This window comes from Panthera leo, chromosome E3 (genome assembly GCF_018350215.1).
Source record: "Panthera leo isolate Ple1 chromosome E3, P.leo_Ple1_pat1.1, whole genome shotgun sequence".
Taxonomy (NCBI): Eukaryota; Metazoa; Chordata; class Mammalia; order Carnivora; family Felidae; genus Panthera; species Panthera leo.
The window spans coordinates 3,864,906-3,888,391 of NC_056694.1; the positions used below are offsets into that span (position 1 = coordinate 3,864,906).

Below are 23,486 nucleotides of genomic sequence, written 5' to 3' on the forward strand. Positions count from 1 at the left end.
AAAAAAAAAAAAAAAAAAAAATCCTAGGTATTTTGACAGTCTTTGATGCAATCGTAAACGGGATTGTTTTCTTAATTTCTTTTTCTGATAGCTCGTTATTAGTGTATAAAACATAACTGATTTCCGTATGTTCCTTTTGTCTCCTGTGACTCCGGAGTTCGCTTGTAAGTTCCAATAGTGGTTTGGTGGAGTCTTCAGGTTTTTCCATTCACAGTATCATGTCATCTGCAAAGAGTGACAATTTTACTTCTTCCTTTCCAGTTTGGATGTGTCTTCCCTTCCCCTTTCCTAAGGCCTTCAGAAAACACTTGGTCACATGGAGAGGCATGAGGACCCCTTGTGTTAGAATCCCATGAGTACCGCTGCTCTGCACAAGGCCAGCGGAGCTCTTAACAGATCCCAGGGACATTGTGTCAGTAGGCAGTCTCCTGGACACTGACCAGGACAGACTTTTCTCTCCAAACTGGGAAATGCTGCTAGCACGGCAATGATTTGTACCTGCGTATCTTTGTTTTTACCTATCTCCTGACCTACCTTTTTTTTTCCAGTTGAAGTAGAGTTGACACAACGTTACGTTCGTTGCAGGCGTAAAACCTAGGGATTCAGCACCTCTGCATGATGCTGTGCTCACCGCAAGCGTGGCTGCCATCTGCCGCCACACGGTGCTGCGGCAGCACCACGGACTACGTTCGTCGTGCTGTTCCTTCCATCCTCGTGACTTACTCGCGCCACAACTAGTAGCCGGTGCCTCCTACTCCCCTCCACCCACCTTTGCCCATCCTCCCACCTCTCTCCCCTTTGTCGGCCACCACTTTGTTCCCTGTACTTAGGAGTCTGTTTCTGTGTGTGTTTCTTTTAGATTCCACATAGGAACTGGAACCCCATGGTATTCATATTTCTCTGTCTTTAGTTCATTTAGGACAAAACTTTCTAGGTGCATCCATGTTGTTGCAAATGGCAAGATCTCATTCTTTTTTTCACTGCTGAATAATATTCCTCTGTGTGTGTGTGTGTGTGTGTGTGTGTGTGTGTACATATGTACATACGTGTGTACACATCTTCTTTATCCATCCATTCATTCATCAACGGATGCTTGGATTGCTTCCATATCTTGGCTTTTGTAAACAGTGCTGCAGTAAGCCTAGGGATGCGTGCATCTTTTCAAAGTAGTGTCTTCATTTTCTTTGGGTAAATAGCCAGTAGTAGGATTCCTGGATTGGATGGTATTTCCATTTTTAATTTTGTGAGGAGCCTCCATACTGTTTTCCAAATGGCTGTACCAGTTTCCACTCCCACCACCAGTGCCCCAGGGTTCCCTTTCCTCCGCAGCCTGGCCAACATTTGTTACTTCTTTTTGGTACTAGCCATTCTGACTCGTGTGAGAGGATATCTCCTTGTGGTTTTAATTTGGATTGCCCTGATGATGAGTGATGTCGAGCATCTTTTCATGTGTCTGTTGGCCATCTGTCTGCCTTCTTTGGAAATATGTTTATTCGGGTCCTTTGCCCATTTAAAAATCAGATTATTGGGGTTTTTTGGTGTTTAGCTGAGTTTTTTTATTTATACATATTTTGGATATTAACTTGTTATCGGGTATCTCATTTGCCAATATCTTCCCCCATTCAGTAGGTTGCCGTTTCATATTGTTGATGATGTCCTTTACCGCACAGAAGCTTTTTATTTCGGTGCAGTTCCAGTAGTTTATTTGTGCTTTTGTCTTGCTTCCCTGAGGAGACACGTGTAGAAACACGTTGCCAAAGTTGAGGTCAGAAGAGCTCGCTGCTTGTGTTTTCTTTAAGGAGCTTTATGGTTTCAGGTCTCACATTTCGATCTTTGATCTGTTTCGAGTTTATTTTTGTGTATGGGGTGAGGACTGGGTCCAGTTTCATTCTTTCACATGTTGCCGTCCGGTTCTCCCGACACGTTTATCGAAGAGGCTCTTTTCCTCCATCGGATATTCTTGCTTCCTTTTCTTTCTTCTTTCCTGTGGCCGTGGCTGGGACTTCCAGCGCCCTGTTGAAGAAAAGTGGTGAGAAAGGACATCGCTGTCTCGTTCCTGAACTCGGAGGAAAAAGCTTTCAGTTTTTGACCTTTGAGTGTGGTGTTAGCTCTGGGTCTGTCTTGTATGACCTTTCTTCTGTCACGGTCCACCTTCCAGGTTTTAAGTAGTTCTTTCCTCCGTTTATCCTGGCTTGACTGCGTCCTCAGTCTCTCTGTTAATAGATCCCGTGGCTCCTTTATTTCAAAACAGGGGCGTGGCCTGACCGCTAGGCCCCTGCGGGTGAGCCCGCAGCCACTGTCCTCCCCGCGCTCCTCCGCCTCCTCCCTCCCTCCCACGTTTCCTGCTGCCTCCACTTCCCCATCAAAATCGGTCAAGATCACCAAATAGCATCCCTGGGCCCAGAGCGAATGACTACTTCTCATTTCACCTCCGCCTCTGGTAGCGCCGGCCGGCCGCGGTTGCTGCCGCTTTCCTGCAGCCTCGTCCCCCGGGTCGTACGGCCGCTGCCACTCGGTCTCCTTCACTGTCTCTTACTCGGTCTCCTTCACTGGCTCTCTTCCTCTGCCTGACTTTCAGCTGTCTCCGTGCCGCCCGGGGCCCTGGGCCTGCCTCTCCTCGGCCTCTGCGCCACGTGGGGTGCTGCCTGCTCCTGTTCCCTGCTCCGTCCTCGGGGCCTTGGACAGCTCGTGGCCCGCATCTCATCGTGCGTGTGGAATGGGTGAAGTCAGTAAGGTTGTGTCAGACAGGAGTGAAAATCCATTCTTCGAAGGGAAGTACAGTCAGTTCCCATTGTGGTCATGTTCTGGAAATACGCCGTGAACACCCGACGATCACTCCCGGGGCTAGGCTCCCGTGCGGCTCTGGTCACCATGTTGTCATCAACTAATGAACACACGATCTTGTTTTATGGGAGGTTCTGTTTAAAGGCATCTTACCTTTTTTTTTTTTTTTTTTTTTTTTAATTTTTTTTTAACATTTATTTATTTTTGAGACAGAGAGAGACAGAGCATGAATGGGGGAGGGTCAGAGAGAGGGGGAGACACAGAATCAGAAGCAGGCTCCAGGCTGTCAGCACAGAGCCCATCGCGGGGCTCGAACCCACAGACTGTGAGATCATGACCTGAGCCGAAGTCAGCCGCCCAACCGACTGAGCCACCCAGGTGCCCCAAAAGGCATCTTACCTTAATACGTATTATTGATTTGTCAACAGTGAACTCACAACAAACGACACTGTAACTCGTGCTAAACAAAGCTTATCTGACAAACGTGATTCTCCGGAAGGCAATCACAGTCTCCTTGCCCTTGGGAGCACCAGCCAGCACTGTGGTTGGGGACCATTTTAAACAGTGACATCACCAACCAAAAGCACAAAATACGAGAACATAGACCATGAGAAGGACAGTGGTTCACAGAATGAGCTGAAAACAAGGAGGCAGAGTGTCACCTCATCCAGCCTCCACTGGGGGTGTTGGGTCAGTCACATCCACGTTTTCTGGCCCCTCTGTGCATGTCTAGGATGGCTGTGCAGGGACCACGAGTATTCATTTGGCGGGGGGGTGGTGACGCAGAAACTTGAGCAACCAGGCAAATTTACAAACACAGAATAATAGTAAGTTAATAGTAAGTTTTGTGGGGTTTTTTTGTTTGTTTCATCTTAAAGAGAAAGAGTGCACAAGCAAGGGGAGGGGCAGAGGGAGAGGGGGAGAGAGAGAGAATCCCAAGCAGGCTCCATCCAGGCTCAGCGCAGAGCCCGCCCGACACGGGGCTCGATCCCACAACCCTGGGATCATGACCTGAGCTGCAATCTAGAGTCGGACGCTTAACTGACTGAGCCTCCCAGGTGCCTCAATATTTACTTGTTTAATAAGAAGTCGGTATTGCGTATGCCAACTTCTCTTCACTATTTCCGTCCTACAATTAATAAAGCTGAGGCTCCAGCTTTTAACTTCATCATGGAAGAAATGCGTACCAGGTCTTGTAACTAGTAAACAACAGAATCGAGACTACAGTCTGATTTTCCTGAGGGGCCTGCCTCTCCCGGTCCCTGGCATCCACCCCTGGTACGTACTGCGGGGGAGCGCTCGCCCTGTGCTTAGGTTAGCGTGAATGCGCTTGGACATTACCAAGGAGTTTTGGCCCTTAGATGTAGCTCTTGGGGGTGGACCACTTCACCACTGAAGCAGATGTCACGGGTAAGATTAGCCCATTTTTTAGATATGACCCAATTCGAGAGATTTTTGTGTTTTGTTTGGTGGTGTTTTGAAAGGTTTGAGAAACAACCCAAAATCTAATCCTAGGCCTATTTTCAATCATCCAACAAATGTAAAACCGGCTGCACTTGTGCCGGGCGGTGCCAGACCTGGGGGTACTGCCCGAGCTGGCGGGGGACACCACCAGATGGCCAGTGGTAACGTGATAACCGCCAAAGGGAGAAGTAGAGAACGCAATTAGATGCGCCCCAGACAGTCCCTGAATCCCGAAGAAGGAGCAGGGAAACTGGTGGGGGGAGCCTGGAGAGGGAGACGTTGGACAGTGATGGAGGGAGCACCCTTGGCCCCCGGGCCGGAACACGTTGCACAGCAAGTGTGGCGCCAGGCGCCCTCCCAGCTCCTCCTGGCCCAGCGGACCCGTCTGCTCACCAAGCAGGCTTGTGGTCCTAACGCGGCGTCCCCGCCAATTTCCAGAGGGAAGGGGCTGCTCAGAGAACTCAAGTGTTGGGCCCTGAAGGAAGTTCTTGCTGCACACGATCACATTCTGGCTTCGGATGGGTCTCGTCTGAGTTTGGTCGGCCTGGTGACTGAGCCCTCGCCGTGTGCCAGGCCGCGTCCGTCGGTACAGACACCCCACGCCCGTCCTGCCTGCGCGGCCGTGCGACCTCTCTTGATTCTGCCCTCCACTTGAGAGTCGGGTCCTGGATGGGATCGGCAGCTTCTCCGAGCTGCGGACGGACCCCTGCTCTGTTTGCATAAAGGTTAGCCCGCTGCTGTGGGAAAGAAGTGATGTTCTGGGTAAAAGGGACTGCGAATCGGGCACTTGATTCCACTGCCTATTCTCTTCTAAGTCATAAGAGCCTGTAGTTCCCCCCACAGGCATGTATGATGTCACTTTGCACACACGTGGCTCTGGCCGCCGCCGGGTCTGTTAGCGCCTGGTCGTGCTGAGCACGTTGGGCCCGTCGCATCCGTATGGAAATGATTGATTCCAAGCGCTTTCCTGGAAATAGTGTGTCTTCATAAAGGGGCCCTTGGAACTTATTCTTTCATTTTTTCTAGTAGTTGGGTTTCTAAACTTAAGTGTGCCTTTGTTACACCATTTAAATCCAGCGTCAGAGTTAATGGAGAGGAGTCCTTTCGGGTAACTTTGTATTTTGTGTTCTGTGTGAATTTTCGCCTAAGGGCATCTTAGTTACAGTGGAAACATCTCTGAGGTTTCAGATAGCCAAGACTTCCGGGTCCCCCGGGCCGCGCCTGTCAGGTTATCTCTGTTCTGGGTGCCCCGCTCAGGTCCAGAGAGGTAGGTCCCGGGTCGCCGCTGGCTCGATGGACGGGTACGAGCTCGAAGCACCCGCCGCAGCCGCATCCCGACAGACACAGACAGGCCGCCCGTGGAAATAGTGGGGATTGCTGCTTCTGTGATTTTTCTACGGTCCAGGATTCTCGTTGCTCCTAGATCTGAACCGACCCGGGGATTTACTAAGAAAACAAGTGCAGAAATAGAGACTGGGGTCCATGTGGGCATTAGCGGAGATGGGGTGGGTGTGAGGTAGTATCTGTGGAGGGTCCGTTGCATCTGCTGCTTTCTGTGCAGGACGTGTGCACTTAGTTCTAACATCACCTTGTGGGTGGGGGGTGTCCCCACTTGAAGTGGGCGCAGGCAGGTAACGGTGTAGAGCGCCGGCTGCGGGCCGGTACCTGCAGGCCCCCTGCCCCCCGACAGTTCCACGGAGGAGCCGTGGTCCCCAGCCCACGTGTGAGGAGATGAGACTGAGAAAGATCGAGTCCTCTAGAGGTCGGTTATTCGGGGCCCATCGCCTGTCAGGCACTGGTGGCGAAGTTCCAGGACCACAGCTGCGAGCGGGGACGTGAAGCCTCTGTCCTCACGGGAGCTCACGTTCCGGGGTGTGTCCGGGGTGTGCCCGGGGAGCCGGCCGTGAGCCGCCGTGGGGCGGGAGTGAGCAGGATGGTGTGAGAGAGGAGCGAGAAGGGCCGCCTGGGGGGAGGGGGGCGGACCCGGGGGGGGGGGTAGTCTGTCCCCGAGCTCATCTTCCCACTCCGCTGTGTTCTGGGACCGTCCCCGCGGTCCCGTCCCGTCGCCACACGACCACCGTTGTGAGCCCGCGGTGCTCCACTGGTCGTGCGTGTGCGCCTCGACGTGCATCCGCGTGTGTGAGCAGACCGCGCCCGTCGCGACCAATACGTACGCCTGTGTGTTTTGTACTTTCAGCTGACACCGAAGATGTGTGCATCGTAGAAAGATTGTTCTCCAGCAGCCTGGTGGCCATCGTTAGCCTCAAAGCCCCGAGGAAGCTGAAAGTTTGCCACTTCAAGAAAGGCACCGAGATCTGCAACTACAGCTACTCGAACACCATACTGGCCGTGAAACTCAACAGGCAGGTGAGCGACACCGCGCCCGGGCCGCCAGGCGCCCCGTCCCGCCCCCCCGCTCCCGCGCAGCTTCCAGCCGGCCCTGCCGCCACCCGGTCTCCCCCGGGGCCCGGGAGGGCTGGCGCTCCTGGGCCCCAGCCCCGGGCCCTGGTCCTGCTCGCCCCGGGCCGCCTCCCCGATGCGGCTCCGTCTCCTCGCCGGTTCCACTCCGACCGCACCGTCCCCGCCACGTTCTCGGGCTCCGCCGGGTTAACTTCTCCTCTCGTCAGGACACAAGCCTAGCGCTCCCCTGAATGCGCACTCGGCCGTCGAGTGGCGTCAGGGTTTGCGTCCCTCCTTTCACTTTCACGGATGCTACTTAAAAAATACATCTGTGGGCGTCTTTTTCCTTTTTTCTTCTTTTTTCTCTTTTAAACTTCCTGTCTTCCCCACACTCCCAAAAACATCTGGCCCAGGGTATGCGCTCGGCGGCTGGCACCGGAGCTTGTTTCGTGAGACCACCTCATGGCTTTCGCTCCCCTACGAAACGCAGCACCGTCCTGAAGATCCTTCAGCTTTTCCGCGACAACCACGTATTCCTCGCAGGGAAAGCTGTCGACGTTGCCCGGTGCAGAGCGCACGTCGCCGCGCCGGGGTCTGCGGCGTCCGACCGGGTGGAGTGGTTGCACCGGGGGCGCGCTGGTGCGATTCAGACCGGGAGGGGGGCTGTGATCTGCGGAAGTGGGTCAGAGCGGGGGATCGTAAGGCGTGACCTGTTGAACGCTTTTGAACCTAAAACATACAAGGGTCCGTGCCCGCACCAGCTGCTGTGCGAGCCGGGCCGTCTTCCTTGTGTGAATCGTCCCTTGGCGCATCAGCTGCAAGCAGTGATTCTCCTCAGAGCGGGGTGTGAACTGCACCTGCAAAATAATGAGAGCGCACAGTGAGTTTTCGTGCTTTTAAAAACCCCGAGGCTTTTGGGGCACCTGAGTGGCTCAGTCGGTTAAGCCTCCAAGTCTTGGTTTCTGCTCAAGTCTTGATCTCAAGGGATCGAGCCCAGTGTGGGGCTCTGCACTGACAGGGCGGAGCCTGCTTGGAATTCCCTCTGTGTCTCTATCCCTGCCCTCCGCCCCCGCCCCTGCTCCAGATAGATCGATAGATAGGGCACCTGGGTGGCTCACTTAGTTAAGCAACTCTTGATTACAACTCAGGTCATAATCTCACGGTCCGTCACTTTGAGCCCCGTGTCGGGCTCTTTGCTGGCAGCATGGAACCTGCTTGGGATTCTCTGTGTCTCCCTCTCTCTCTGTCCCTCCCATACGAGTGTGCTCTCTCTCTCTTTCTCTCTCTCGCTCGCTCACTCTTGCTCCTCATCTCTCAAACGTTAAAAAAAAAAAAACAGAACCCTAGGCTTTTATTCTCGTTTTGCCACGCTTTATTCATCTATTCATGCTTTACTTCTGTTTTTTTTTTTTTTTTTTTTTTTTTTTTTTGTTTTTTGTTTTTTGTTTTTTTTTTTTTTTTTTTTTGAAGAGAACATGTGCACACGCACGAGCCGGGGAAGGGGGCAAAAGGGGGGGATGGAGAGAGAATCTCACGCAGGCTCCATGCTCGGCACAGAGCCTGACACGGGGCTTGATCCACGACCTGTTCCGAAATCAAGTGTTGGCCGCTCAACTGACTGAGCCATCCAGGCGCCCCCAGCATGGGTTTTTGAAAGCAGCTGACCTTTCCCAGACCTGTCCAAGGCACCTGCTCTGCTTTTCACGAGGGGAGGAGTGAGCCAAACAAAAACAAACCAAAAACACAAAATGAACTCTTCTTAGCTGTAGTTCACCAGTGTCTGTAATAGTGAATTAAATCTCACGGTTAGAGGTCCTGGTACAGTCGGCAGAAATGGTCACGGGAGCAGGCACTGCTGGCTTTGGACGTCACACGAGTGGTAAATGAGGAACAAAGCCGCCCGGTCACGGCCAACGTCCTCTGTGCCGCGAGCGTCCAGTCCTCCTGGTGTTCCGGAAGGAAGAGGGAGCCTCCGTATCCAGGAGGCGGTTAAGACTGGGGAGCAAGCATTGTGTTGTGTCTTTATTTTTGGTTTTCTGTTGCGTCCCTTCCCTAGCGGCTGATAGTGTGCCTGGAGGAATCTCTCTACATACACAACATCCGGGACATGAAGGTACTGCACACAATCAGGGAGACCCCTCCGAACCCTGCAGGTAAACGAGTTGCGGGAAGAAAGTGTCGTTGCCTGATTCTGCCTCTCACTTATTTTGATTTTATTTTAGAGAGAGTGTGTGTGCACGTTGGGGGGTGGGGGGGCGGGTGGTGGGCAGAGGAAAAGAGGGAGAGACTCCTAAGCCGGCTCCACGCTCAGTGCTGAGTCCCGTGCGGGACTTGATCCCACAACCCTGGGATCACGACCTGAGCTGAAATCAAGAGTCGGACGCCCAACCGGCTGAGCCACCCAAGTGCCCTTGGTTCTGCCTTTTAAAGATTAGCCATTTTGTCCATATAGCTTCTACCCAGATAGACCGCTTTGGAAAGTAGTGATCTTAAACCAAGCTGCTTTCCCTCTGCTGCTGGGCTTGTGACCACGTAAACCATTGGTTTCGTCGGCTTCCAGTTCTGAGGTTACTGATCGGTTTCAAGCAAAGGCCTTCAGTCTGTTTTCATAATCTTGTCACTGAAGGAGGTGGTTGGGGCTGTGGCGCTAGAAGCAAGCCCGCTCGGCAGCCGCCAGGGCTGGCTCAGGGTCCCCTTTGCTGTCTGCGTTCTTTGTTACGTAAATGCCAGCTTCTGTCTAACAGCGGGACAGAAAACCCTCTCGTCCTAACTCTCCTGGGCCTCCGTGTGTTACCACAGGCCTGTGTGCGTTGTCGATAAACAACGACAACTGTTACTTGGCGTACCCGGGCAGTGCGACCATCGGAGAGGTGCAGGTCTTCGACACCATCAACTTGGTGAGGCTCCTTTTGTGCTGGGGTCACTCGCTCGAACGTCCTCGTCCCCGAACCGGGTGCCGGGGAGCCTTCAGCCTCCTCGTTTCTGTGGCTCGGCCCTGCGGTTTCACTGCCGCCTTCCTGGGGGCACAGCGGGTCCGGGTGACCTCTCCCTGCAGATGGATCCCTGTGGTCACGCCCGCAGTGCTGAGCTCGGGCAGACTGGCCGCTGGAAGGGCTGGAGGGAACTGTAGCCACTTCGCGGACGGCCCGCTTGGAGCAGCCCTGCCTCGGGCCCCACCCCCAGTAAATCAGGTGGACGTGGCCTTGGTGTTAGCTGGCGTGGTGTCGGAGGCCCAGCCAGTCAGCGCTTCAGCCTCGTGACAGGGGCGGCGGGGAGTGTGGTCTCGCCGCGCGGCGGCCACGGCACGTCGGTCTTGCCTTCCAGAGAGCTGCGAACATGATCCCGGCTCACGACAGTCCTTTGGCGGCGCTGGCATTCGACGCCAGTGGAACCAAGCTGGCCACCGCCTCGGAGAAGGTACGTCTGCCGCGTGGCCCGATGGGAACCGGTCTGGGGGCTTTGGCACACTTTCTCGGTTCCGCTCACACAGTCGAGCGACCAGATGGGTTTCTGGGTCGACCGGCTCCTAGACCAGCACGGAGAGCGGCCCCCATGGCGGCCGTGGGACGAGCCGCCCGGACTGCGGTGGGAGTGTGGGGGCGACACGCCCCACGTCCTCCTCTGAGACGGCGCTGGCGGGCGCGGTGCCAGGGAACTCGAATGGCAGTGAGGAGCGGACGCGGTTCCGCCCAGGGTGGGTCTGAACACATTTCGGTGCACGCTCTCTTTTCCTTCTGTGTCTGCTCACTTATAACAAGACAGTGACCGTGTCGAGTGTATCACCTACATCCTCTTTCGCCCTGCGTGTGTCGTATTTCGCAGAGTTAAAAACCCTTCTAACGGCTGTACGGCACTTGGTTGTGCTTTACTGAGACGTCACCCTGTGGGGACGTTTATGTTCTTCCTACTGTTTAGATTGGAATGATCACATTTGGAATATAGATAATAGTGTGTTTGGCTTACATACAGATCTTTTTTGTGCCTCTCGGTTCACTTAAGAGATTCCAATGAGCAGACTTTCTGGGTTCAAAGGATGTGGTTGTTGTAAGGTTCTCCCCCCACCGCACAGGGCGACTCCCTTCCGCTTGGGCCTCTCCCCCCCCTGTCTTCTTGACATCGGAGGGGCGTCACTGTCTTCCCAGCTTGGCTGCTACGTCTTGTTCCTTTGCAGCTCCTCTGGTCTCCTTAATCCCGTTCTCCCCTGTTCCGGCTTCTTCTGTGCGGTTCCCTGCTGCCCAGCTGTGCTTTGATGCTTGCTCACCGACAGCCTAGGTAGCCTGCCTCCTGTCTCCTCTCCCCTTGAGCCAGCCAACCACGTAAGATTTGAGAAAAGTCCGCTTGAACTCCGCCGCAAGGGTCCCCCAGTCTCAGTAACAACAGCGCTGCCATCTGTGGCTCCCTTAGTCGCCAAGGACACGGGTCTTTTATGTTCATGACCCCATCCCATCCCCCAGCAAGGTACACGTGTTCTCGTTTCATATTGAGGGTTCAGAGAGATTAATCATTTGCTCGGGGTCACCAAGCTGGGTGGCAGCAGAGGTTTGGACTCCAAGCCTGGCTTTGCTTTTAAACACCACTGGACGATTGCGTCGTCGCCTTGTTCGCTTCTAGGGCAGTGGCGGTGAGCTTCTGTCACCCCTTGGGTAATAAAGTCTCGTCTCCGTAGTTCTCATCAGGTCAGAGAAGCACCCTAAAGCATCTTGTGGAGCCTCAAGGCCGGTAAAAACAGAACTGGAGCTTTCTGGACAATGAAGAGCAATCTCCTGATTTGCTTTTAGCCCGAATACTCTTGGTGCGTGGGGTCAGCCCTTGGCGGCATCCCGTCCTGCGGGGCGCTGGGCCGTGTCCAGCTATGTGCTTGATCCTGCGTTCAGTGGGCACAGCGAGGCTCCTTACCAGCTCACCGTTAAGTAGTAGTACACAATAGGTATGCCATTAAAATAAATTTCTACATCCGAAAATTTAGACTACAGAGGACAAAACCTTTGCTGTGGTTGTTGTTGTAGATGAGTGTGCTATTTTCTCCTTTTCAAGTCTCAAGAATTGCAAACTCATTTGGTATCTTTTTATCCAGAGAGAATCACTATGTTTAAAGAACGTTTTCCAGAAGGAAACGATTCCTGGTGTTCTGTAATTAGGTTGCTTATAGCTTATTTATTTATTTATTTTTACTATTTATAAACACGTCAGATAGCATAGAATGGTTTTCACACTAAAGAGTTTGAACCTTCCAAAACACATTTGGCGTCAGGTGACCCTCTGAGTAATTCTTCCTGCCTCCGCACATTTGAGATACTACCTGTTTTCAGGTTTTCCTGGGAGTCTCTTCCGTGTGTGTCTTATGACCGTAGCTGGTTAGTATTCTTTTAACATCTGGATGTCAAAAGCACTACTCGTGCTCACTCTCTTGGCTGTTCTGTCTTACTCTCTCAGATGTTCAAGTCCTGTCCTTCCAGGCACACGTCCCCGTTCTCCAGGGCAGCGGCAGGAAACTGGCATCTTGAGAATGGCTCATCCCCACACGGGGAAGTAGGGCCGCTCACTGCTCGTTCATACGCTCCTTTGTCTGAGTCATATGGGTTTTCTTAGTGTTGGTCCTACCATGTATAAGTTGGGACTTACTCGTTTTTAGGCCATTAAGTAACATTTCCAGCCAGTGGTTCCCTTGATCAGTAACTCAACCTGAAGCAGCAAGAGAGGCTGTCCGGGTGAGGGGGGGGGGGGGGCGGTCCTTGAACCTCTCAGACCACCGAGTGAGGTGATGCTTCCTGATGTGCAGCAGGGTCGGCTCGTAAGAGTTTAAACTTCACGTCACATAGAAGGACCAGAACTGTTGCACACTTGACTCCAAGGGTATCGGGGTTTAGAGCAAGCAGGGAGTTACAGCGGCCGCATTTGAAGAGAAGCGTAAATGTTGAGTACGCAGTAGAAGCGGGAAATGTTCCCGTGGGCAGAGTGGGGTGCTGCTGGCGTGCAGGGGGCGTGTGGAAGCTGCTGGTGAGTGGCGCCCCTTGTGTTTCCTTCACAGTGTGATGTGAAGGAGACAGAAGGCTGGGCTTACTCGGTTAAAATCCCTTTTTCTTTCCTTTTTCACCTGTCAACAGGGGACCGTGATTAGGGTGTTTTCCATTCCAGAGGGACAGAAACTCTTTGAGTTCCGGAGAGGAGTTAAGAGGTAAGATACAGAAGTCCCAGAACTGGTTTTGGAGTTGACATTTGGATTTCGGGTGTGTGTTCTCTGGATTGAGTGGAAACTTAAAGCAGCCCTGAGAGCCCCATTTCAATGCACAAGTGTTTCTCAACCCAGCCAGACGGTCAGAGGGGACTTGGGAGTCGTCCTGACGGGTAAAGGAGCACGTTTATAACGCCAGCTGGCTGTCTTCTGTCTGCCACCCCCCCAGAACGGAGGGCAATGGCCAGGCAGCCCAAGAATGAGGAGGAAGCGGCCTGACTGGGCCCCCTGGAGCCATGTGGCTTCCTCGGCCTGCTCTGAGGTGGCAGGCCCGTGAGTTCCCGACCTGCTCATCACGCTCCTGTCCTGCTCCTCTACTCAGAAAACCCCTCAGCGTTTGGTGCTCCCTCCACTAATCTCCCTGTCCGCCTGCACACCTTGCCGGGTCTGTACTTGGCACCCCCTGGGTCCTCTTCCACAGGACTGGCTCTAGGGCTCTGGTCCCTGTCCTGAAGGGGCCACCGATAGTGCCCACCCCAGGGTGGGAACTGGGCCGGGAGGTTTTCCAGAACCTGCAGCTGTTGGCCACCCCCACTTCTGGGAACCTTGCATTGTGTATCAGCACTCCCTCTCATCCCTGGGGTCCTTCCCAGAGACGGCACACGCGTGCTTTAGGGTCCCGTCTCCAAAGCCAGATGCCTCAGTCCCTCCCCGTTACTGCTTCCTAGGTTTCTTGCCTTTTTTCTCCTGGTTTTCCTTACATTCACCTTTCTCGATTTCTCTACTGCTGCTGCTTCTCCATTTCCTCTCCCTGTGTCTCACTTCTGCCCTGGAGCCTCTCCTCCTGTGCTGTGCGGCCCCACAGGTTCCCACAGGCTCCTAAACCGGGTTGTCTGTGTGCTGGTGGGTCCACCTGTGTGTGTGGCCCAGGCTGCTCTCCTGACACGCACCTGTATTTCTCCTGCCTGCTGGATGCTGGGCCCCCCGGTGACCCACCAGAAGGTGCCCCCCATCTGCCCTTCATCGCTCACGTGCCTGATCTTGGTGAACACCGCCATCATCGACCTGGTGCCTGGGTCAGAGGGGCTCCACACTGGCTCCTTTCTCCCAGTCAGGTGGCAGGGGTGTCGGCACCCTGGGTCAGTCCCACCAACCCCCTGTCCCTTCCGCCCCTGCCCTCCCGGTTCGAATCACCGCCGTCTGACCTCTTGTGTGCCTCGGTCTCCGTCGTCGGCCCCTTCGGTCCATTCTTCAGACCGTGGCCCAGGTTGCTCTTTGAGGGTGTCATTGTCAGTAAAGCACACGCCCGTTGGGGGAGTTCCAGGCGTGCCTCCTGCCGGCAGGGCCGACCGCAGACCCCCCAGCCGTGGTGCGTGAGGCCTGCCGTTCCCTGCTTTTCCAGCTCGGCTGCCCTGGCCCCGTGGCTCCCAGCTCCGGCCACACTGAACGCCCGCTCCTCAGAGGGAACTCTCTGCACGGGGTCTCACCTGTGCGATCTCCTGTGCTGGGTGTCAGTCTGTGACCCGGCCGACTGCTGACCCTCGCGTGGCAACAACCCTTCCCTCCACGGGTCTCTGGCGCCGCCCACTCGGACTTTCCGGCTCTCCTTTCTTGCGGCAGATTACTGTCCGCGAACCCGGCTCACTGAAGCTCCGTGAAAGCAAGAGCCCTTCCTGATTTCCCCGCTTCATCCCCAGAGCTTGGCCCAACACCGGCGCTTCGCAGGCACCCGTTAAACACGTACTGACCTGACGGGGCAGACGCATCTTGTACTTCTCAGTATTGGGAGCAAGTGCAGGTTCATTTGAGGCTTTGAGATTTTTACAGCGGTTTTTAAGATAAACTGGAGAGTCTCAGCGTGTTGAAAGTTCTGCTTTCCTCTTCGATACCACCAAGGTTGCCAGTCTGCCTTGCATGTTAAGAATTGCTAGGATTTGAATTATTGGACTTTGTTTTATTAACCTGAGTGCTGTAAATCCTGCCTGATTCAGCTAAAACTGGTTTAGTGAAGCCCTGAATCCCTTTGTTATTTGGAATTTCAAAGAAAATTAGCCAGCAGTATGGTAAAGAATTGCTCTTAATTTATTATCTTTAAAACATTTTCTTTTCTTCAGAAAAATTTTTGAAAAAGCGTCTGGAGAGGAATAAGAAAGATGTCCGTAGACTCAAGTGTGCCAATTCCGAGAACTTTTCTTCTCTGACTTTAAAGTCCCTGGAGAAAGGTTGCTAATCGCCCCTTGGAGGTTCGCGGGCGACCGCGTCACTCAGGCCTCTTTTGCTCACCCGCAGGTGTGTGAGCATCTGCTCCTTGGCCTTCAGCATGGACAGCCTGTTCCTGTCCGCGTCCAGCAACACCGAGACTGTGCACATCTTCAAACTCGAGACTGTGAAAGAAAAGTGAGTTGAGTTGCAGAGACATGTTTGATTTAAAAATAAATAAATAAATAAGCACTTTCTCCACTGACTGGGTGGAAATTCCAGCACGGATGTTGTCCTGCCTTTAGACATTTTTGCCAGTAAACACCCCGGAGCTGCCTCTCGAGTAAGTGTCGCCAGATGTGGGCTCAGCGGTGAAATGACTTCCCTGAAAGATGAGGCCGTGAGGCAGGGCAGGAGGGTGGGGGACGGGGGTGGTGTGAAGAGGGACGTCCTGGGGTCTGTGCACATGTCCCCTCGTACCACTGCCTTTACCCACACAAGACGTCGGAGTGCGTGCTGGCTCCAGCCTGCCCACAGGTGGTTTCTGCATTTAAAGCAATTGATTTAAATTCCGCGTTACTCTGACGGGTGTGCGCAGCGAAGGAGAGGTTCTTTTCTTAACTTTTAAAAAGACACCCACAAGGTTGAGTGTTGTTAGTTCACGTGCTGTCTTACTCAAAGGAATATTTACGATAACTTAACAAATACATCCAGGTGAACAACAACAAAGTCGGGCTCTGGGGAAATAATTGAGATGTGTGCTCATGAGGTTTCCGTAGACTTCCTGTTGAAAAGTTCTGGGGCGGAGGGCGGGTCGTGAATCTGGCCCCGTGCATTCTCACTTCTGCTGCAAAGTGGGGAGCCTGCCCGTCTGCCACCGTCTCGTGTGGCCCCCTGGGGGGAGCAAGGCTCTTCTAGGTACTGGAACCTGACAGGCCTCCTCTGACCCTTCTCAGGAGATGCGCCCAGAGCGTCCCCAATCTCTGGAGACTTCGTCGTTCTCTACGCCCCTTTTTCCCGAGGTGTGGGGAACCCCTCTTCCGGTTTCAGGGCTGATACTTGCTTCTGTGAGTGGGACCTGGTCGTTGTCCTGGCGAAGAGCCCGCCTTTGTGTATCTGATAATGGTTCTTCCTTCTAGACCTCAGGAGGAGCCCACCACCTGGACCGGGTACTTCGGGAAAGTGCTCATGGCGTCCACCAGCTACTTGCCCTCCCAAGTAACAGAAATGTTCAACCAGGGCAGAGCCTTTGCCACGGTCCGCCTGCCTTTCTGTGGCCACAAGAACATCTGCTCGCTGGCCACGTGAGTAGGGACAGGGGTCACCTCTCTCTCTCCTGCCAGGGTACATCCAGTCAGGAGCCTGGTCTCGGATCACTGCAGACGGTGGAGGTGTGGCCCGGTTAAGTTGCTCCCGGCCCGGGAACAGCCCGGAACTTAGGCCCTTGCAAAGCTCGGTCAAGAGTTAGGTGGAAGTGGAGGGAACCCCCAAGTGCCTCTTCACCGTTACTGGACTGAAATGCTTCCCCTGCGTTGTTCTGATCCAAAAATTCTTCCTCTTTCTGTTTCTGTCGGGAATATTGGTCGTGTTACTAAAGAAACCGCCTAAGTCTGAACTATAGGAGGCCGCCAATAGTTAACCTCTTGGGACCTACAAAACCTGCAGTGTGACCTAGTCCAGGGCTGTCTGTGTCGCTCTGGAGTGGGGCTTCAGAATGCACAAGGCGCCTGGTGAGCTTCGTCGGATTGTCCAGAGCGTAGCCACACAGGGAGATACTGTCTTGAAAATTCCGCGATAGCACGTCTTCGTGATTCCGTGCACGTCACAAACGTTACTTGACCTCCTTTTTGTCCAACTACCGTAGTTGAAATATCTACGCTTAGCCTTCAGGGAAGCCATGGAAGTGGTTTTGTTCCCAGCTCTCCTGTGGGCTTGGGTGTCGATTCGCACGAAGTGCACCCGCAGCCCCCATGCTGTGGCCTCAGGCGGCGGGCGGGCGCCATCTCTCTTCTCACCAGTGGAGCGCACGAAACTAACTGTGCTCCTTTGGGGCGGGGGGTGAGAGGCCTTCCTGGCCGTGCCACAGGCGAGGCTCCTGCTTTACCAAGAGTGTTGTATGAAAGCGGAGGTCCTAGAATCGGGCTCCTTCTGATTCTTCCTAGAATTCAGAAGATTCCCCGGCTACTGGTGGGAGCTTCCGACGGGTACTTGTACATGTACAACCTGGACCCCCAGGAGGGAGGCGAGTGCACCCTGATGAAGCAGCACAAGTAAGTGGGCCTCAGCCGGCCAACACCGCCAGCGCGGGCACTGTGATGTCAGGCACCCCCCCACCGCCGTGCGTTTGTCCGGTTCCCCAAAAGCCAGTGACACAGACGGGCATGTGCCGGCGGGGCTGGCCTGTGCCGCTGAGGAGACTCCCTTGCACAGACAGAACTGGGTGAGGGCGCGGGCCCCGGCTCTCGGCGCCAGTCTGCTGGTGGCCCAGTGCGGTGACCGTGCAGAGATTGGACAGGCGGCCGGTGCTGTGCTCGTCCGTCCCCGGGCGGGGCCGGGCCGACTGAGGCGGGAACTTAGCCTTTTCCAGGAAAGGGATGACGCTCTTGGTGTCGTCCACGGTGCACTGAGCGTTCTTGGAGAGCCTGCTGCCTCAACGTGGGACACAGGTGTTCTCTTCGAAAAGAAGGAATTCATATTTGTTCATTGGGAAGAGTGCAGTTCGCTGTTGCTTTTGCGTTTTTTGAATCACGCAGGAATTCCCCTAACAACGATACTATAATACTGTAACGTTATAACCGGGGTCTTTTTTTTATAGCAGATTCTACTTATGATCCTCAGTCTTAAAAATGGGAGATTATCTCAGTGGGTATAACTTTCACCAGATTTCCCAGGTAGAAATCTTGGTGAGAAATCCGAGTGAACACAGGGAATGAGCTTCTAGTCAGCACAGTGGAGGGAGCGCACACGCGTGTCCGTTTTGGGTGAGCCTGTTGGGTTTTCCGCGGCACTTCTGGCCCCACAGGCCCACGAGGCCGAGTTGTGAGGACCCCTGACGGCCTCGCCGCGTCTGTTTTCCTCCCTCCCTCCAGGTTGGACGGCAGCATGGAGACCACCAATGAAATCTTGGACTCGGCCTCTCACGACTGCCCCCTAGTGACGCAGACTTATGGCACGGCTGTCGCTACAGGTACTCACGTGCCTTCGTCTCCGACCAGACTTGGTAAGGGCTGTGCCGCAGGCACGGAGGTAGCTGTGTGCGGCCAGTGCCAGGCGCTGCTCCCCCCCCCACCCCCCTTTCCCCTGGGCCGGGACGGGTGGTGCCCTGAGGCAAGCTGTTGGCAAGGGGGCGGGGGTTCGAGGCTGAACTACTTGTATTCGTTTTCGAAGGAGGAGTGGTCATGATGGTTCAGGCTGCTTTGGGTGCGTGTGCATTGTCCCTGGCTTGCTGCTAAAATATTACCCTCAATTTTGACGTTGCCAAGGGGGCGTCCTTGGTCCCGTGTGATCGCTCACCGGGCGAGCGTGCGGCACCCCCTTGGCACTGGGAGGCACTGGGAGGCACTGGGGCCCTGGGAGGATGGGACTGTAGGCCTGCCTTCGGGGCCCCTCCTGCTGCGGGACAGACACAGGGGAGGCCACGCAAGCATCCACCCCACCCCCCACCCCCAAAACCACCTTGACCTCAGGGGGGCGATCCTGTCATTTTGCTCCCACGGGAGACTGTAGGTGTCACCATCACTCTCTGCGGTGAAGCGGCCCTTTCTGTCGGGTAAGGCCCTGGGTGTCTGGTGACGAGCATCCCGCATCACCAGTTCGAGAACTGTTCCCACTCTCCCTGTCTGTGGAGGAAAATTTGCGGCCTGGCTGTCGGGAAGCCCCGTTTACTGTGTAGCCATCTCGTTTGACGTTTATGAATTTTGGAAAATACCTGATTCACCTGGGGCTGCCCAAGGCCGCGAAAGGCTTGTAGTCAGAGAGGGAGGACAGTTCGGACTTAGTGCGCGCCGCGGCCTGTAAACACGCTGACGGCCGTGTCCCCGCGCGGCCCCCGTGGCCGCTGGCTGCCGCCGTCCTGCCTCCCAGCCCCTGAGCGTGGCCGCGCTGTCTTCTTTGCAGCCTACGCCGACGAGCTGGGAGCCGCAGGCGGCGCGTGTCTGGAGGAGGAGGCCAGCGCTCTGCGGCTGGAGGAAGACAGCGAGCACCCCCCTATGATTCTTCGGACAGACTGACCTTGACCTGTGAACTCTGACCCCTGAAGCAGAGGACACTGGCTTGACAGAGGACTTTGTGTTATGCTGCTATGAACTTTGACCTGAGTTGGGGAGAGGACGGCAGAGACTTCAAAAGAAAAAAAAAAAAAGATTGTAGCCGTAGTGTCATTCCATACTGTCGAGAAATACATTGTTTTCACTTCAGTGGCTTTTAATCCCGCTTAGGAATCTTAGCTTTTTGTTTGTTTTCTCTTTTTGCCAAAATTAACTGTTCGGTGAAGCCCTTGAAACCTCCTTGCTTTGCATGCATTAATGTGCCAAGCCAGCAGAGGAGAGGAGAGCTAGAAGCCACTTTACGACACCCGCAGTTGTCTGGTTTTTAAAATCCGTACATAGTGAGGAGCGTCCTCGGGGACGGCAGCATCGCGCAGTGGTTGTGGGTGTCCAGGCGGACCTGCTCGGCGGGTCCAAGAGCCTTCTGTGGGCTCGCCAGGCTGGGGCGTCAGCCGTGGGGAGGAGTGCTCACTCCCCGGAGCCCCTCCCGGGCCCTTTTCCCCGTTTTATTTTGTTAATTAAATTCTTTCCAGATTGGATTACTCTGGGAATTCTTGCTTGTCGGACTTTTATTTTGTTTCTGGCCTTACTTTCCACGTGGGTATTGGAGGAGAGCGATTCTTTCTGGCATTAAAAACCTTGTATCGGGACAGCGCGTGAACTTGAGAGAGCACCCGGGAAGGCCAGCGCCGAGCAAAGTGGTCTGGTTTGTGTGATTAAATTCTCTGGTCTTTAATTCTCCTGTCGAATAACTGTGGGGGGGGTTTGTTTGCTTTTAGGGAATTTAGTAGCGGCTCCCTGGACCCACAGAGCACAGAATTACAGCGTGGTGGCTACCCGAGTTGTCCTCTGACCGTGAGCCCCGCTGACTGTCACGGGCTCTCCTCACCTGCGTCAGAAGTGGTAGAGAGAGCTAGAAACGGGGAGGTTGGCTCTGAGCGCCTGCCTTCCGGTGCGATACGTGCCTTTTCCATTTAGTCTTTCGGAATTGTCGGCAGAGTGACGCGGGGCTGTGGTCACGGGTCCCAGTGTTTGCCCAGCTTCCCTTTTCGTTTTCACAGCCTGAAACAACCGCAGATACCTCAAACTCTGCATTCCAAACCAAGACACCTAGCAGGTCAAGTTTTGAGGCCGTTCAGACGGAGTTAGCGGCATAGAGGATCGTGGTGGATTCTGTGGAACGGTGACAGTTGAGGATAGAAGTGAAAAAGCAAAAATGTGTCTGCCCTCCCTTTTCCCTTTGTCGGGCATTTGAACCGAGGCGGGAGAGGGGCAGAGGCATCTGCTCCGGGTTGTATTTGTCTGGTCTCGGCAGTCGTGCGGCCTGGAGGAGGGGGAGAGGCACCTGCTTCAAGTGCCTGACCTCGAGGTCAGCCCACGTGCCTGCGGCTGTGTGCCCGGAGGTTCAGGTAGAAAGCCCAGGTGCAGGGGGCACCCAGAGTAAGCTCTGACTGTGGCAGAAATCTCCAGAAACGCCGGTTGTGGCAACGAGTGGACGTGCCGTATCAGTGGAAGGTGAGGGCAGAACATACCCTACTTTCCTCTGGAGGCTGGAGGCGGGCACGCCTGCCAGCGTGACCCGCAGTCACGGGGGTGATAGGGTGTGCGTCTGCTGAGCCCCGCGCAGGACACGGCCTGCCCGAGTCAGACCCGGAAGGCCCACTCGCTGTCCCCTCTGGAGCAAGGCGTTGCACTCCATGTCTTTGGTTGGTGCCTTTGGCCAGGGTGAGTGTTCACGGGAAAACTAGCGTCAGAGGCCGCGTGGCGGACGTGGGGCCCTCAGCTAGGGTCTCCTGACTACCAAAGAGAACTGCCTTTCCTGTTGTGTGTTCGGTATTGCCGAGCTGGGTACCTTTGCGTCGGCCTGCACGCGTGTGGCGACGTGAGGAGTCACGTCTGCTCTGTGGCTCCTCCTGGCCAGCAGTGCGTGGCTTTGTCTGTCTTTGGGATTGGTGGCCCTGTCAGCCGCCATCTCCTCGACGGTGGGACGGACGCTTAGAAAAGGTGGCCTGAGTGGCCGTGACTGTCACTGCCTGCCCTGTCCCGAGGGGCAACGACAGGGCTGGCCAGGTGCTTCTTTGTGCCTGGGCATCAGCAGGCCGGAGGCGCATGCGGGGGGCGCTGGAGAGGACAAATCTGGGAGAAGCCGCTGAGATGCACATTAGCAGGACTCTTGCTGCCGCACCCGAAGCTTAAACAAGACGGGACCCCAGCCGAACCAGACGGGGCACTGACGTGCTGAACTCCAAGCCGTAGGCAGATAGTAACTTTACTATGTCCTCACTTTCCGAACTTCCGAAAGAATCACGGGGTAGGAAACAAACCTGGAAGCCTGCTTCATAGAGCGGTGTGGACTGGGACCAAACCCTTTGTGTTTCCTAAAGCAGCGGAAGCCGCAGTCAGGTGGAAGCTGGAGCCGAAGACGCCTGCGGCAGCCCCCGATCCTGGCACCGTACTGTCAGCTGGCCTGGGTGGGCCTGGGGCCTCGGTCTCCTGTCCCTGCCCCGAGGGCGGGACATGCATGCCGCAAATGCCCGGTTAACCTTTGAAACAGAAATTCGTCTGACCAAACGGAACCGATGGTTCTTCTTCGGTTCTCGTTTGAATACTGAGCCGGTGGGAAAGGTGAAACGAGAACAGTGTGATTATAAGGCCCAGTCAAGGTCACGTGGCTCCCTGTCGTCCCTGCCTTTCCCACGCCCGGATTCCAGGACCCTGAGCAGCTGCGGGAGTGGGTCTTGGGCAGGAGGGTTGCTGGGGGAGACTGTCCACGGTCACCCCAGAGCAGACTCCCTTCTCCCGGCACAGGCCACAAGCTCGGGCCTCGTCTGTCCCACTCCCGTGCAGCGGCCACCCCCCTCCCCCCCACCCCCCGCCAGCCAAGGAGGGGCTCCTGGGCGCTGCCTACTCAGATCCATTTGGGGAGCCAAGGGGAAGATGGTGGGTCACGTACAGAAAAGACTAGATGTGCTCAGGTCACAGGCCAGTCAGTGGTGGGAGCTGAGTTCCGGGCTCATTCCCGCTGTCGTCCGAGGTTCTGTGCGGCCGTCTGCGGGGTGTGCGTGGGCCATGCTGGTTTGGTTTTGTTTGTCCCCTGCCCTATGTGTCTGTAGGTCCTGTCTTGTGCATGCGGGGAATGACAGGAGCCCTCGGCTAACATGCGTGTATGACTCTGTAGCTAGTGCAGCTGAAAATCCAAATATGTTACTTTACAAGTGTACTTAATTCTTAAACTGACGGTGGACGGGCGGAAAGGTTTTGGATCGGGTTCTGTGGTGTCAGACGAAAAAGAGTGCGTTCAAGCCGTTGGTATTCTGTGTGGGAGGAGTGCTTTCTATAGGATTCTCTTTTGTGAATGACTGCTTTCTTACTGAGAACGTACGATGACAGCTCATTGCCAAGCCGGTCTCACTGATGTATATTTGAGCTCCTACCAGGTCCTGACCCTTGGCCCGTATTGTACCTTTTCATTCTGTGGGTTTTGTGAAGCACAAAAAAAATTGGATTTTGAGGCGTGGCCAACCCTTCTTATCCTTCCCCGATATCTGACCAGGAAGGTCTTTAATTTGGAAAAATTAAATCTTTTTAAAGCTCAGAATTTCAAGGCACTGTTTCGATTCCTCACTCCTATGTTGTATCATTCTTTACTGAGTTGTAATTTCTGTCCCTTCTTACATTTCCTTTGTAGGTGAAGCCGTTGTATGTGCTGCCAGTGTATATGGGTAGGGGGGTGAGGGAGGGAGGGAAGGAGGGAGAGTGTGTGTGTGTGTGTGTGTGTGTGTGTGTGTGTGTGTGTGTGTGGTGCACGTGCGCATGAGGGGGCCGAGGGGGTAAGGTGTGTGTGTGCGTGTGCGCACGCGCACGCCGTGGGCAAACGTGCTTACCGATTCCACATCCGAGCGGAAGGCCCCTTGCTGTTAGCGTTTATAACTGCATTAAGAAATTAGAAGCTGCGATGTCCTTTTCTTCGCGGCCTCATTGCCGCCTCACAGGCCCTCCATCTCATCTGTCTCGTGTTTCTTTTTTTTTTAATTTTTTTAATGTTTATTTCTGAGGCAGAGAGAGACAGAGCATGAGTGGGGGAGGGTCAGAGAGAGAGGGAGACACAGAATCAGAAGCAGGCTCCAGGCTCTGAGCTGGCAGCACAGAGCCCGACGCGGGGCTCGAACTCACAGACCGTGAGATCATGACCTGAGCCAAAG

General features: G+C 54.7%; 1 protein-coding gene across 2 annotated transcripts in view; it reads left to right on the forward strand.

Annotated features, from left to right (window-relative positions):
• WIPI2 (WD repeat domain, phosphoinositide interacting 2) overlaps positions 1-22,882 on the forward strand; it is a 42,687-nt gene extending 19,805 nt beyond the window's left edge. For both annotated transcript variants that reach the window (XM_042921207.1, XM_042921208.1), the window contains 10 exons: positions 6,446-6,615; positions 8,705-8,801; positions 9,448-9,545; positions 9,973-10,065; positions 12,753-12,823; positions 15,110-15,217; positions 16,159-16,323; positions 17,182-17,289; positions 18,109-18,239; positions 19,136-22,882. In XM_042921207.1, coding sequence (XP_042777141.1) covers positions 6,446-6,615; positions 8,705-8,801; positions 9,448-9,545; positions 9,973-10,065; positions 12,753-12,823; positions 15,110-15,217; positions 16,159-16,323; positions 17,182-17,289; positions 18,109-18,239; positions 19,136-19,248 — 1,154 coding nt within the window. In that variant the 3' untranslated portion in view covers positions 19,249-22,882. The remainder of the gene's footprint in view (positions 1-6,445; positions 6,616-8,704; positions 8,802-9,447; positions 9,546-9,972; positions 10,066-12,752; positions 12,824-15,109; positions 15,218-16,158; positions 16,324-17,181; positions 17,290-18,108; positions 18,240-19,135) is intronic.
• Positions 22,883-23,486: the final 604 nt, after the last annotated feature.